This window comes from Neopelma chrysocephalum, unplaced genomic scaffold (genome assembly GCF_003984885.1).
Source record: "Neopelma chrysocephalum unplaced genomic scaffold, ASM398488v2 Primary Assembly neopelma1_63, whole genome shotgun sequence".
In the NCBI taxonomy this organism is placed as follows: domain Eukaryota; kingdom Metazoa; phylum Chordata; class Aves; order Passeriformes; family Pipridae; genus Neopelma; species Neopelma chrysocephalum.
This window is the reverse complement of record NW_020897720.1, coordinates 6551171-6566996: the sequence shown is the minus strand read 5'-3', so window position 1 is coordinate 6566996 and position 15826 is coordinate 6551171. Positions and strand designations below refer to the sequence as shown.

Sequence of the window (15826 nt, the reverse complement as noted above, 5' to 3'; positions counted from 1 at the left end):
GGGCATCAGATGTAAAGCAACAGGGAAAAGGCATCAGGAGAAAGCATCATTTGTGAGGCACCAGGGAACGAATATATTATATGTACAATACAAACTTGCTGGTTAGGAACAGTACATTGGCTGTTACTTCCTCCAACAGAGAAAAACTGCCATCTCTTAAATTCTCCTGCCCATACTTCCTCTGTTCTGCTCCTGAGTTCATTCAGTCCCTCGTCTTTGAACACTGGAGATGAGAATTGTTAAAGTTGAGCTAAGTTAGACCTAGCAAAGGCAATTAAAGAGCAAAACTCTTCAGCAGTATAAATAGTAAGAGAACAAGGACAAAAGAAGGGCCAGCAGGCACTCTGGGTGAGGTATAAATGAAGAAGAAAAACCTATTCCTTTAATAGCCCTGTTGTCAGAAAGGGCAGAGCCCATCCCAGGGGCACAGGGGCTTTGCAGACATCCTCACTGGCACAGCCAGTTCCTTAGAGGAAAAGCTGCAAGTTGCAGTTCCAAAGGCAGCAGCATGTTGATAAAAGGGAATTTCCACACGAGCTTGGCACCGCCGCTAAGAATTTCAATCTTAAAAAAGATGTTTCGATGTCAAACCCTACAGAACGATAAAAATAAAAATAAAACTTCGCACGACTCAGGCACAGAGCACAACCACCCCCCCCCGGGCTGAGACAACACCAGGGAAGGCCCAGGCGAGCGGGGGCTGTCGGGGGGCTGCGAGGGGGTGTCAGGACGTGCCTGCTGGTGCGTAGCCGTGGAGCCATGGTCCTGCGGCGCGGTGTCACGTCCCGCCGAGGAGACCCTTGCTCGGGGAGGTGTGAGTGGATTTCCTCAAGTGCATTTTGACAGCTGTGAGGGAGCGGGCGGCAGCAGCAGCTGGAGACATTCCTGGCTGCGCCCCCCGCCCCCGGCACGGCACAGCGCGCCCCGGCACTGCCGGGGGCTCGGGGGCTGCTGGGGGCGGGGGGGACACAGGACCGCATGGGGCCTGCGGGGTCTGATGAAACATCTGATGTGCATTACGGCAGGGCAAGGGGAGACACGCACGCCCCCTCCCCAGCCAGCGCGGCACTTCTCGTCACCTGCTACGGATTTTCCTACGTTGCCGTGTGTTGTCCCCCCTCCTCCCCGCTCCAGCTACGGGACAAAAGGCAGCAGCCAGAGCTGGATGGGGGTTGCTCTTGGGGGGCTTGAAAGGGTGATGCTCTCCACCGGGGGAGGGAAGGGGAGTTCACCCTCCCGGGAAAGCAGCGCCTGTCCCCTGCTCACCCATCCGGGTCCGCACCCAGGTACCACTTCCCCCCCCTCAAGTGATGGATTTGGCCCAAATCCCCCAAGGAGCAAGCAGAGTACAAAATACCAGGGAGGAAAAAGAAAAGAAATAAAATGAGAGTGGAGGATTTCCAAGAAAGTCATTGCAATAGCTGCTTCGGAGAGGGATTTTTCCTTTTTTTTTTCTTTCTCTTTTTTTTTTTCTTTTAAATGAAGTCTTGCCATGAGGCAGCAGTGCCGCAGGACGGCCGGCGCTGGCAGCCGGCTCCGGGCACGGGCACCCCCGCCACTGCCCTTGTGTTGGGAGAGCCCCGAAGTTGCCTGCGGGGGGACTGGCCACTCACTGCCGGCCGCCGCCTCCCTCCTCCCTTCCAAACCAGCGCGCTTGTCAAAATCCCGCTTTTTCACCTTTTTTCCCTTTCTTTCTTTTTTTTTTTTTTTTTTTTTGTGCAGTTCCTCCCCCCGCCCCGCCGGGCGCGGTCGGTGCCGGTGCCCCCCGCGCTCCCACCCCCGCGGCGCGGTGCGGGTGGGGCGGGGGGCGGGCGGCTGCAACCTGCCGGCGGGGCAGGGCCGGCCCCCGGCGGGCGGTCGGAGCGGGGCGGCGGCTGCCATTGGCCGCGGCGCGAAGCGACACCTGCTCGGCTCCCTCATGCGAGTGACACCGGGGCTCGGCGGGGATATTTGAGGCTCCCTCCGGCGCCGCCGCTGCCACTCCGCGCTCGCCGCCGCGCCGGGCACATGCGGTTCTCGGGGCCGCGGCGAGCAGCGCGCTGGGCCCGGGTGCGGCACCCGGCGGGGGAGGACGCGGCGGCGGCGGCGGGGGGAAGGCACGACCATGTGCGCGGAGCTCGGCGGAAAGCTGGTGGCCCCGGCGCTGCTGCTGGCCACGGCCCTGCTGCTGGCCAGCGCCCGGGCGGCCGCGGGCACTGAGGCCACGCACCCGCCGGAGGGGCCGCAGGACAGGACCCCGCAGCAGAAGGGGCGCCTGTCCCTGCAGAACACAGGTACGGGCGGGAGGGGGGGGACCGGGGTGGTCTGTGCGCGTCCCCCTCCCCACCCTGCTGCAGCCGCGTCGAGTTGTGACAGGCGTTTTATTTCGGTGCGCGACTGTCAGGCATAAATCAGCGGAGGAAATCAGAGCTCGCTCCTAATTACCTCTAAAGCCCGGCTCTGCCAAGCACGTGTTGCCCGCGCACAGCCGCGGCCCCGCGCCGGGCACGGAGCGGCTCCACCGGGCTCGCAGCGGCCCCGGGGCGGCCCGAGCCCCGCGGAGATGCTGGGCCGGGGAGGAGAAAGTTTCTCGAAACCGGGTCGAGGGCTGGGGGGGAGCCGGGAGGGCCGGGAAGCGGCTGGAATGACCGGAGGTTTGCCCCCTCCGTAGGGAGCCGTGCAATGATGCAACGGGCCGGGGGTTTCTCTCCTCCTCTCCCGCCCTCCGCGCTCCCTCCCCCGGGTATTATCTGCCTAGAAAAAGAGAGCTGAGGCGTGCACTTCGCTGGATCGCTTCCCAGCCGTGCAAAGACAGAGCGCGGGATCCAGACGCTTCCCTTCCCCCCCCCCCCCCCTCCCCCCTGCCCTTTTTTTTTTTTTTTTTTTAACACTCTCAGTGCTGCGAGACGTGTTTAAACACACACGAGCAGGAATGCACGAATGCCCATTAGGGACTGCCACATGTGAATCACGGCACTGTGCAGTTCTCAGCACGCTGGAGCCAGGACATGTGATCCGGCAAAGGGTTTGCATCCGGATGCCAACACAAGCACCACAGCCGCGCTCCCGGACCCGGCAGCGCCCGGCTCCGCGCTCCACAAAGGGCTCCAGTGCCCCTTTCCCCCTTCCCCGGGACGGGTGGGTTTGCGCAGCTTTTCGCCCGTGGCTCAGACAATCCCCGCAGCCCACCCCCGGGGCTCCCCTGTGCCACCCCCTGATGCACTTCGGGGCAGGTAGAAGGGAAAAAAAGGAAAAGAAGAAAAAAATGCAGCGCCAGTGCATTTTGAGATGGGGGGAGTCGTGTGAACTCCCGCAGGCTCCGCATTTACATCCGCGGCTCCTCTCTCTGCCTTGCAGCGGGTTGAAATTAGACCGAAAGTTGCTGTAAAGACTTGCAAATGGACCGCATGGCAGAGGGGGAGGCTGGAGATGGCTGAAACACGCTGCGGTTCGAGGGGGATTAGGCTGGCTCCCAAGGGCGAACTTTAATTAAAGGTACCACAGGGCACAGAGTACAGGAATTCTTAGCATCCTCAGTTCAGGTCTAAAAGCTGCCCCTGTTTAACTTTATCCCCAGGCTTTTTCAGCAACCACCTTCCCTCTGGCAGTACTACTACATCCATTTTTTTTTTAAAGGACCAGAAGCTGTCGTGTTAAGAATTAGATTTTTGGGTTGGTGGTTGGTTTTTTTTGAAAGTGAGTATTAGACAGCATTTTTTACAGCATTACATAACATCTGAAAGGGCAGAATAAATACATATGTAACTACTAGCTCCAGTTCATCTATTTTATGTACTACATATATAAATGTATATATTTTCTATTGATTTCTGCATAAGTGAGCACATAGTTGCAGTTTCAGACAACACTCAGTGCAAAGGACTTTATGCATCAGTGGGAGTTTTGCCATTAACTTGATAGACACCCTGACAGGTAAAACCCAGTGGTCTGTAAAAAAACATTGTGCCAAATGGCCAGAAACTAGCTCAAAATACCAAAAATTAAAAATTTTGGCTGGCTGGGTTCTGGGCTTCTCATTGTGGCACTTAAAGTTGATGGGGGACTATGTACAATCAGACAGCAAAAATCATGCCCGTCCTTTGCTCCTGAGGAATGCAAGAGCATTAGACAGTTCTCGAGTGAAATAGGTTGACGTTAGCATAGTGGATTTGGCATTTGTTTCTCGGATATCACTTTCATAACGTAATACACCCAAGTTTTGGCCTTATTTCTGCAAAAAGTGGGCACTGTGCGGGTACAATTAATTGTCACGCATTTTTCTTTCAAACTCATGTTGGTAGCAAAATAACTCCCTCTCCCCTACCCGCCACCAGTTTCTATGAACAGTTCTTCCAATTAACTCTAACCAATGCTCATTTTAGCTGAAATCCAGCACTGCCTGGTAAATGCTGGCGATGTGGGATGTGGAGTGTTTGAATGCTTTGAAAACAATTCTTGCGAGATCCGAGGCTTACACGAGATCTGCATGACATTCCTGCACAACGCTGGAAAATTCGATGCCCAGGTAACATGGTGAAATGTCCTACGTATCTGCTTGCTTCTAACATACACTTGGCCTGTATTTTATTTCCTTAACACATCTTTGCAAAAAAAAATTACCATGACAAAGCAAGTCTGCTTCTGCCATGATTTATTAACTCAGTAAGAATTTTTCTGTTGAAAGGTCCAGAATTGAGACCTCAGGACAGTAACAAAGTAGTGGTGTGCAACCTGTCCCAGGAGACAGGCTGTCTCTAGCTACAGCTCCCTGGATCCCTTCCACCTACTGTACCCAGGATAACTGCAGCAGAACACTAATGTAGCCAAACATGGTTTTAAGAAACACTGGGCGACTCAAGCTTCTGCACCATGTTTGTTCAGAGCTGATCCTGAAATGCAGCGTGGGCTCCCAGTTCATTTAGACTTATCACAATATTTCCCAACATGCAGTTATTAAAGTTGGTTTTCAAGACTTGCATACAACCAGTCCAGGCAACCTCCGAAAGCTGCTGTACTCAAATAAGCCTTTGGTTCGAGCACTGACGTTGAAATACGTTACTTAGATGGTATGTGGTATTAAGTTTGTCTCCTTCATTTTCTCCCCAGACCATTTATGCATCATTGAGACATCCTGTTATTATGTCTTGTAAACCTACTCTCCCATTTCAGTGTGGAGGGAAGGGAACATTCCTACAGGCCAGCGGCATTTGGCTTGACCAGGCAGTTTACAGAATAACTTGACTAAAAGCACCAGCTACATGGCACTGTTAAAAGCATGGTACAAAGTAGAGCTGTCTTCAGTATCCAGCCCATTCCATAAGGGATCGTGGGACCACCCAGTAGGAAGCACTTTTGAAGTGCTGGAGTTTTAGGCTCAAATGCTCAAGGATGTACCAAGGGTCTGGCTAGTCATTAAAGTGGGAATTGCTGCTTTTATGGGTGTCTGAAAACCTTCAACCTAATTTCCAAGTGGCTTCCAGAAAACACTCATTTCTTTTTGCACAATATTCTGTCAGTGAACAGAGTTGAGCAAAGAAGTAAGTCCTGTTGGGAGGGGAGGGAAAGGGGCCTAGAAAAGCTGAGTGTAACCACTGATGCCTGATCCTCAGATATTGCTCATCAAATACAGCCTGTTTCACATCCAGGCTGTCTCTATTGCAGTGCAGAAGATTTAAACCCCTGGAGCTTTATTTAATATGGAGGTGGCTTTAGCCTCTGCTATGACATGACTTTTCACAGCTCCTCTCTCTATTATCTACAGTTATTTCAGGCTGCATTAAATGACAAGAGTAATGCTGTCCATTTTCTGTTCTCTGCTCTGAAACCTGAGAATTGATGTCAGGTTTGGTTTATGTAAGAATTCTTTTTCATCCTTATTTGCCTACTGTGCTCTGCGTGTTTGTTACTGAAGGGAAGGGCAAGTAAGTGCCTTTGGTATGGGGAATAGAAAGGGACGATGACTGAAGCAACTCTTTGATCAGCAATAAATATTTCTGGCTTGAAATGATTTGGGGACGACATCTGCTTGCAGGTCTGGGTGAACCTGACTTAGTGACAGTGGAGCTGTGCCAGTGTACTCTTGGGATAAAGGGGAACAAGGATTTGGTCTTCACGAAGCACCTGTGTAAAATCTGAAGCTGATGAAGAGGTGGAGGCAGTGCAAGAGCCTATTGCTCAGCAAAGTAAAGGGATTCTGAGCAGAGTAGTCACATGAATGGCAGCTGCAGTGTCAGATGGCAAAGAGGAAAGGAGGGGATGGGTTTGGTGTCCACTAAGCAAGTGAATGCAGGAATCACAAATAGTGGTTAAAGAGAAGCTGCTAAAGCAGCTTTTCTCCACCTTACTTTTTTAGTTTCTTGATTTAATCTCACTTAGAATTTCTTGCAGCAGACATAAAGACACTGGAGGATTATTAGTAGTGCTGAGTTGAGCCCCTCTCTGAGGGAGTGGTAGTAGAGAAAGTATTGACAGCTGGAGAATGGGGCAGGTGCTTATAAATCATGCGTACATGTCTATGAGTTTGTGAACTAATTTTAAAATAAAGAAAACCTAATTTGCTGTTACTGAATGGGTATCTGTTTGTGGTCCTGAGGACCTCAGCCATGGCAGGATGCCCTCTCTTTTGTTTGAACCTGTTGTTCTGCCATCCTGGAAGCAAATTAATCCAGTAACTCCAGCACTGAACTACTTTAAGGTGCTTACTTTTGCTCTTTCCCTCATTGGGCATTCAGCTGTTGAGTAGGAGGAAACCTCAAAGCACCAGTGAGGAAGCCCTGGATGTCTCAGATCCACTGGGATAGCAAAGCTAGGTGACTTGGCATGGTCTTTAAGGGCAGAGAGACAAGAAGAAGAGAGTGAAAAGCCATTAAGTGATACCCTTAGCACTGTAATAACCCTTGACATTGTCCTGCAGAGGAGCAGCTGGCTGGGCATAAATCAGCTGCTGTACTTAATGGACAAAAATACAGACCTACTCCATTTCTTTTCTTCTCAGGGAAAATCCTTCATTAAAGACGCTCTGAAGTGTAAGGCTCATGCCTTGAGGCATAAATTCAGCTGCATCAGCCGTAAGTGCCCTGCCATTAAAGAGATGGTGTTCCAGTTACAGCGGGAGTGCTACCTGAAGCATGACCTCTGCTCTGCTGCCAAGGAGAACGTCCAGGTCATTGTGGAGATGATTCACTTCAAAGACCTGCTGCAGCATGAGTAAGTGCCTCTGTGCTGGTGCAGTCAGAGCGTGGGAGCTCCTTCCAGGAGCGCGATGGTGCCAATGGGCTGTTTCACCTCCTTCTGGCCTTAAGCACCTCTTGTTTTCCCATGTACAAGGCCGAGGTAATGCTTTCTTTGCAGGGGCCCTTGAAGAATAGGCTGTGTACAAAGGTGATGTGACTGTGGAAGGAGATGAAGTGGGTTGAAGTTGGATCTGCCTGTCCCCTTGGTCCTTTGGCAAATGCACTGTCAGTATCTGTCATTTCCAGAAGCATCTCACAATGTCTCTTTGCTTTCTGAGCTCAAAGGCGTCATTCTTGACCCCAGTATCCTGTTAAAGATGACAGCTAGAGAAGGGGGAAGAAGGTTTATGCAAAGTTGTCAGCGAGATGATAATTTCTTCTTTAAATACATACTTTCAAATGTCTTGTAGTTAATTGTCCCTGAAAGAGCTGCGGTCCCCCAGGTAATCTCCCATTCATCTTATTCTTTATTAATCTCAGATGGTTTTTAATAAAACATGGAGATGTACAAAATGAAGGCAGAAGTCAGATTTTGAGGACTTCATTCCTCTGACTGGGAACACAGCTGTCCTCCGAGGAATGGCAGGCACGAATCCTATTTGGAATTGATCAAAGCTCCTACATGACAGCAACAAACCAGGCACAAGCTGTTTGTACTGACTCTTTGTGCACAAATGCAAAAATCAGAGCCTGTTTTTCTTGCAGGTGAACATCTCACTCCCAGACAAGAAGGCTGAGGCACAGCCTGGCATCAGGCTTAAGCTTAGAGCATCTTCCTACCACACCTCTGTGCCTTGATATTAACAGAGAAACTCCAAATCCCAGCAGTCATGACAGCCAATTCTTTTTTGCAGAATCATTTCTTTTGGAATTTTAGCCTTGCATTTTCATCAGTATCCAAAGGAGCTATGCTCTGATTCCCTTACTTTCTGTTGAAAACCACCCCCCTAATACTTAGCTGCAGTTGCAGAGGGATGCTTCAATGCCAATTTACTCACATAAATCATGTGCTGTGGTTTGTACAAGCTGAACATGGTGGCCTGAAAGCAAGGCCCTTTCCACGGACATTCCTGAGGCTGGGATCAAAGGCATGGCTGGTGGCAGAGTCTGGCCTTGCCAGGGCTGCTGTGCCCAGGGCGATGGGCAGCATCCCACTGGCTGGTGGAGAGGGGAAGCAGGGCTCCATCCTGCACAGCAGCACCTCTCCGGGCACTGCCTGGGCTGTGTTAGCAGGCTGTAAATTGGGTACTTGGCACCAATTAACCCCCCCATCATTTGGGGATGAAAAGAGCTATGAGAGCCAAAAGCCTCTCCAAAGAGGAGTAAGTTACCCTTATTTTATGAACAGGCTAAAGCAGGAATGTGCAAAGGCAGCTGCTTATTTCTGGGGAGCTTAACTGGGGGGTTGTTGGTTGAGAAGAGACGGGTCATTCAGTGAACACCTATAATTTGCATGATCTCATTTAGCGCATCCTACACTTCAGCATCTCACGGAGTCGGAGCTCAGCTCTCCTATGCGGGACTCCCCAAATAGAACCAGCCAGCCTCCTCCCCTCCCCTAAATTTAGAGGCCATCTCTGAAGCTCTTGAACTAAGGAACTTGTTCAAGATCAATAGGCAAGTGTGGCAGAGCTGGAAATAAAATCACGTCTGCTGACTTGCAGCCTTGTGCTCAGTTCAGGTACTCTGGTCAGGCCAGCTGAACTGCACAAAGTAAAACAGGGAAGGAGAAATGGGCCAGTATTAATCCGCAGGGCTCTGGCAGGCTCTGAATACCTGAAATATTTGGCAGCTGAGCCGCTTTTTAGTCATACCAGCGACCTTTTTTCCTACAAAGATTTTTGTAAAGGTTATGCCCAATTTGAAGAACTAATTTTTTTTTTTATTTCCTTCTACTGAATCGCTTTGTATGCAACATGCTCAGCTCTCTCTTCTATTTTACATTTAAAACAAAAACTAGGAGCAGAGAAGCAAGTGGCAGCTCTCGGACTTTTTCTCTGACTATTTTGTTCTGACTGTTCTCTCCCGATGAGTGTTGTGGAACACAACCAGGGCAGTGAAGCCTCCTCCTGAGTCAGCTGTGGTGGGGTGGGGGTCAGGCTGATTTGCTATGGTGGAAGTGGTGACAGCCCTTGGCAGATTGGTCGCTACTGCATTCCAAGTAACTTTTTTTTTTAAACAGCAGAAACAATCCAACCATGGGAAATATTTTGAGATAGGGGAATAGGTGGCTCTCTAAGATTAGCGATTCAAAATGAGTTTAAGTAGTTGGGTAGTGTCAGGCACTGATCGTAATCTGTTAGTTTTCCTTGTTTCTTCTGACTTAGTTAATGAGAAGAAATTTAGACTTGTCCACAGCCACCAGAGCCGGTGGATGGTGTGCCCAGAAGTTGCACGCCCACCACCCCGCACAGCCACGAGTGCTGACCCTGGGCAGTTTTCCACTTGTGCTGGGGATGGTTCCTACTGTGGAAGATTTTTAAGCACGTCCTTCTGGGCCTGCAAGCAGCTGAGCGGTTGTGTCAATAGACAACATCAATATTGACCCACAAAACTTGTGACCACAACTATTTTAAAATCGCTGCACTCGGTGACCCGTGGCCGAGAAAACCGAAGTGGCTGTGTGTGGGGACTCACAGGGATGAGGGTAGGAAGCACAAAGGGTATTTAGCCATGGCTTGTTTGGCTGGGGAAAGGTACATACTGAAAGCTGTACTCAACTCTGTAAGGAAATGAAGAAAAAGAACCTTGGTGTGGGAAGAACAAGTACCAGCAAAGTGGATTTCTGTGTGTCTGAGTCTGTGCAGTCAGATCCCAAGTTCAGATAGGATCTCGCCTGTGGTGGAGATCAGTACCCAGTGCTTCAGAGAGGAGAAAAGCCAAAGAACCTCTTTTTTGCTTTCTCAGAGGTGAGGCAGTGCCTCCTCTTGCAGACTGGTAATTGGTGAATGCTCTGTACCTGCCATTCACCTGGAGGCAGCAACTGCTTGATGAAGCTGATGGCTCTGGACATGAGCAAGTTTCCTTTGTGGTGTGTCCTGACTACTAAAGATGAAATGTTGAGGAAAGAGAGAGAGGCAGAAAGTGTGAGATAGCAGTTCTTCCATTTGCCAAGCAGGGAGACGTCGTCTGTTCCTCTGGTGGACATTCCAGTTCTCCACTGGAGAGTAATCAAGGCAGATCCAGTAAAGCTTTGACAGGATGTCCTACAGCAAAATGGCCAATCACAATATAGTATATTGCATAAAAAACAGGCTGCAGAATTGCTCTCCAAGGCTGCCGAGTCGGTGGGTGGCAGGGGCTCACACCACTGACCTGTGCTGTGCCCAGGGGACTGTGAGACGGATTCCCTTGGTTTTTTAACTCTCCTCTCCCTGTTTGCTTTTCCTCTAGGCCATATGTTGACCTAGTGAATATCCTGCTCACCTGTGGCGAGGAGGTGAAAAAGGCAATAACAAGAAGCGTCCAGGCCCAGTGTGAACAGAACTGGGGAAGTCTCTGCTCCATCCTGAGCTTCTGCACCTCAGCTGGGCACGGTGACGCCGCCCTGGGCGCCGAGAAGAAGCCAGGTGAAGCCACCAAAGGCGGTGCTGGCCGTGGGGACATGCTGGCCCACTCCGACCCCGACCACAGGGAGAGCTCGAGAGCATCCAAGGGAGAGAGAGGTACCAAGGGCCACTTGAACGCCCACACCCGGGTGAAAGCTGGGGGCCACAGTCCCAAAGGGGCACAAGGGATCGTGGACCGGGCAGACGAACTGTCCGACTTCTCCGACATCCGGAGGTGAAAAAAGGCACCAGCTCCCTCTTCCCCCCCATCCTCCCCCTCCACCGGAATCCTCCTGAGTTCCATCTTCCCGTCTATGGACATTCCAAAGCATTTCCCATTCAGAGGTCAAGCACAGGGCATTGCAAGATATATATGGACCTCGGCAACAGTGTATATAGTAGCAAAGGGAGAGCAGTGGCAATGGGTTATCGATCCAGCAAACTCGACACTCGAGCAGCCACCAAACGTGGCAAAATGTCTCCAACTAAATTCTTTTCCCCTTTTTTATGAAACAGACATAATCTGAAATTTAGGATCTTGTTTGGGGATTGTTGGGTTGGTTTTGGGGTTTGTTTTGTTTTTTTCCCTTGGTCTCCTTGGCTGGGGAGACTGTTCCAAGAGGGCTCTGCCAGACTGCATGTGGCTGCTTGTGGCTTAGCACCTCCAAAGGTCTAGGGCACAGCCTTACAGCAGATGGCTGAATTCCAAAGGGATTTGGTTTCTGCTTGTGGCTGAGAACGCAAGAGCTCCAGGCTCTCTATGTGAAGCTCTCTAATGAAGTAGCTGCCCCGTCTCTCGCACAGGAACCGTGCGGTCTGGAGCTCCACCACTTTCTCTTAACTAACTTCTGAGCCATTGTTCCCACCTGGGTGACGCTGCCTGGTTTAAGTGCCCCCCTGTTTGTTTTGAACCACTGCATAACTTGACACTTGCTAATCACAGTATCATACCCAGTCCCTTCAGTGTATCACAGGCGAGTAGTCAGCTTCCAGACAAGGCAATGTGACTGTTAAAGACTTGCACAGTGTGGAGGACCCCCAAAAGTATTCTTGTGGACCTCTAAGAACCCTGTGCATATTCTCTGCTTACGTCTGCCCCTTCAGTGATACAGGTCTTCCACCCTTATAGACAGCCCAAGCCTAAAGGGATGGGTGTGGGCTCAGACAGCGAAGGACCCCATATGTTTAGTTCTTCTGTAGGGCTGCGTTGAAGGCCCCTCAGAAATCTGTCTCTCCTTAGCAGTAGCGTGGTATGGTTTGCTGAGATGTGGAGCCCCACTCTAACCTGCCTATAGCTATGGTTTATCCAAATGCCAAAGATAAGGAGAGGGGATTGACTTGGGTTTATTAATTGTTGTGCAGATAATGACCACCGGTCTCCACAGAGTGAGTTAGTAAAGATGAAGAGTGTCAAGAGCTTATTGTCTTTAAGCAGTTTCAAGTGTGAATGAGGTGTTTGGCCATATCTCTCCTACCCCCTATGCAATTGTAATTCTCAGGTTGCAGCTCTGCAATCCTATATCCCCAGATATTGTACTGGAAATGGAGGTTACGGCATCCATGGGGACAGAAGGGTGAGCTCTCAGCTTCCTCGAGAGAAGAAGTGAGTTTTCTTAGAAAGTGGGAATCACACCAGGGATTTGAGCCTTCTCATTTAGAAAGTTTGGGAGGAAAGCTGTGGGGGCAGGAAGGCAGTTCAGCAGGGACAGAACGTACCCAGTGAACTAACGTACGTCTTGTCGCATGGTGGGAAGGAGCTGCATAAGCAGTAGAGGGTGTTGGAATTTGGCTACAATTTCCAACCAAGATTTCAGTTACTGCTGAGTGAACACGGCTCCTAATAGCTGTATTCAGGGTTTAATGCATGGATCCACCCGCAGAAGGTAGAGGCACTGCTTTTAATAGCAACCACGTAGGAAGCAAGAGAGGACAGTTAAGTTGAAAAGGTGTGTCTCTGTGATCACCAGGTCTTTGCTTAAAGACATGACCCTGATCCTGCCTGATTTTAGCAAAGTTCTCTGATAACATTTTTGTTTGACTCAAGTGGGAAGAGGTGGGATCGGGCCAGATGCTATAGCAGCAAAGACCACGGTGATGTGCTAGTGGGTGTGGCAGCTGCCCCACTGGGCTGGTGGCAGCTCTGCCATCCCTGGGGCACCCAGGCTGTCCCACGGAGCAGCTTGGGAAGGTTGGTTTGTGTCTGAGTGTTGGCCACCTCCTCTGCTCCAAAAGGTGGCTGCTGGTGGTGCCATGAGAAGGTTTCTAGCACGTGCCTCCATGGGTTTCCTGCAAGCGTCCTCCCCCCCGGTGGCACAGAGCCACCACAAAGAACAAGCTCAAACCAAAAAGACAATCCAAGCATTTTAGCAAAAAAGAAAAAAGAAAAAAAGAAAAGGAAAACCAATGCAAACCAGAAACAACTTGCTACCAGTGCAATGTTCTTGCATTGAACTAAAATAAGATCCCTCTGTCATTAGAGGTCTGATTCATCAATGGGAACCAAACATAGAGATCTACATCCTTGAATGTCTCAGTCAACATATCACCTCAGCATGCATACAGTTTTATTTGTATTCATTGGTTCTGTGGGGAAAACTGTATATTCCCCTTGTTTAGTCAATGAAAATTGGGGGGTGGGGGGAGGACAAGCTGTGGGTGGGAGGGATTTTTGTATAAGGCATCATTTTTTTTTCCTCTGTGTGTGAAGATTTTATGTGTTCATCTACTGATTCCACATATGCTATTATTGTAAATATTTAACATTTCTATTTATTATAGTGTCCCCATTTAAAAAAGAACACTGCTGGCTATGATAATTTAAACGTATGTCATGACCTGTGTTGTTGTATATATTCATGCCACTAGTATGGGTTTTTTTATGTTTAAAGCTGCGTAAATATAGTTTTATACAGTTCCATAATGTTATTGACAGCATAAAGCATTTATTTATTGTTAAACCTTCTTTCATATCTAACAGATAGGGTGCGTCTTACCTGAGATTTATTTTATTGTGACATCTACATAGCCTTAATTCTTTATAAAAAAGAAAAAAAAAGTCCATTTAGATACTGTATGATGCTTTAATTAACATTCCTTATGAACTTGCTGTTCATAGAGGAGGTTTAGCTTAAAAGCCAAGGTATGAATGTTTCCTTTATGCTTTGCATCTGGAATGAGCCTTGTTCTGGAATGAAAATACTGCAAGAAGCAAAACGCCTACTGGAAAAAGATAGCAGTAAACCCTGGAAAATGCTGTCCTAACTTACAGTGCTGAACTAAAAGGAGAAAAAAAATAAAATAAAAAAAAATACAAACTGTCCTTAATTCCAAATCTCTGGGAGAAAAACATACTAGTTTTATCTCATGTAGAATTTGCAGCCAAATAAGCTTGTAAATAAAGAAAATGCATATGGCTTTAGACAAAGCTCTGTACCTTTCACACTATTATTTTCCTTAAACACTAATAAATGTTTTGAATAAGTCTGTGGCTGGGTTTTGTTTAGCTGGAATTTCAGCTGCTGTGATAAGGTGGTAAGAAAAGCCCTCTGAAGCTGAGCCAGGAGCTTCAGCCAAGGGGGGCAGAGGTAATTTCTCTGCTCGTCCCCCCTCAGCCCATCCCCTGTGTGTGCCAGCCAGGCAGGACATGGGGACAGAGCCAACCCTTCCTCTGTGTAGCAGGGAGAGCCAGGAGAGAGACTTTGTCCCCCGCCTGTCATTCCCCTAGGAGAGGGAGACCTCGCTGGCTGCTTATCTGGGACCTGGAAGCTTGGCTTGAGGGCAGAAAGGGAGATGTGGAATAAATTATAGGATGAAAAACACAGGGAGCAGAAGCTCATGCCCTTCTCAAGCTCAGACAAAGCCTCTGCTTGTTTCAGGAGGTTTTTCCCTTAGCAGGAGCCATGGATTGGGTTCACTGCAGCATGTCAGAGCCACCTCATCTGCTTTAAATTAGTCTGTATTCACCTTAGAAAAGGAGCAAGGAGTGCAGGTACTTAAGGGTTTCTTCTTACTGCCCTGATGATCTTGGATTACAAAAGCCCCTTGCGAGCTGGCACACTCTGCTCAGCCACGTTGGCTTTAGGCACAACTCAGCGTCCATAAGTGCATCCCATAGGAGCCAGGAAGGGGATCTGTGGCTGACCACAGCACCTGCCTGTGGGCAAGGTGTTGGCAGCCCCCAAAGCCCCAAGCACTGGATTTCAGCCAGACCCATTAAGAAATACAACAGCAACACTTTCTAAAAGCTGCAATAGCTGATAAGGTTTGTTCTGCATGTATAAAAGACTCAGTTCATATAACAGCAAGAGTTATCCCTTCACAATTTTACCTTAAAACCAGAGGACATTCGTTTGGCTCTCCACCGTCAGCTATTAATAATATATCAATAAGTACCAGCCAGTGGCTCCATACGGGGATGTAACAGGCACATGCAGGATCTCTCAAATCAGGTATCAAAATCTTAAATGGTTACTGGAGTTTCAGCAAAGGAGAAAAGCAAAATCCTAAGGTTTACAAAAAGCAAACTGCAGAAACAGCCCTTTGTGTTGTCTCCAAAGTAATTTTCATACAGTGTTGGGGTGTAGGCAGCAAAGGGATGGGGAAATTATGAGAAAGCACCTCAGAACATAAAGCACGGGGTGTTTTTTTTAAGGCTGCTTGCATGAAAAAGCACATTTTTAACACTCCTTCTGTGGGGTTTAAAAATAACTAATCCAGTTGAAGCCTTCGGATGAGATGGGCTTCACAAGCATAAATGTGATTTGCAGCAATCTAGGACCTGTAGCATTTCTTTGCCTGTAAGTGCAGCAGCTCTTTATAATCCTGTCATGGACTGTCGTCAAACACCAACGAGAAAATGCATTTTGCCAGCAGAACTGTGAGAGAGTTTGATGGGATATGATCCCAGACCATCCTGCAGTCAGGCTACAGCCAAGGAATAGCTTGTGCTGGTGCTGGACCCCTTGTTGGCCCATTGCATTTTTTTTGCAGGAGCTCCGATACAGCTGAGGTAGCTGCATTCTGCCTCTACCATCCTCCTTGCAATTTCAGCCTTAAAAAGGAATTTTG

At 49.0% G+C, this 15826-nt stretch overlaps 1 protein-coding gene across 1 annotated transcript; it reads left to right on the top strand.

Moving 5' to 3' along the window:
* The first annotated feature begins 1983 nt into the window (after positions 1–1983).
* Positions 1984–14240, top strand: STC2 (stanniocalcin 2). The gene is made up of 4 exons (XM_027682577.1): positions 1984–2273; positions 4362–4504; positions 6974–7185; positions 10605–14240. Exons 1-4 carry the CDS (start codon positions 2105–2107, stop codon positions 10996–10998), a joined length of 918 nt encoding a protein of 305 aa, XP_027538378.1. The 5' UTR covers positions 1984–2104; the 3' UTR covers positions 10999–14240.
* The last annotated feature ends 1586 nt before the right edge of the window (positions 14241–15826 follow it).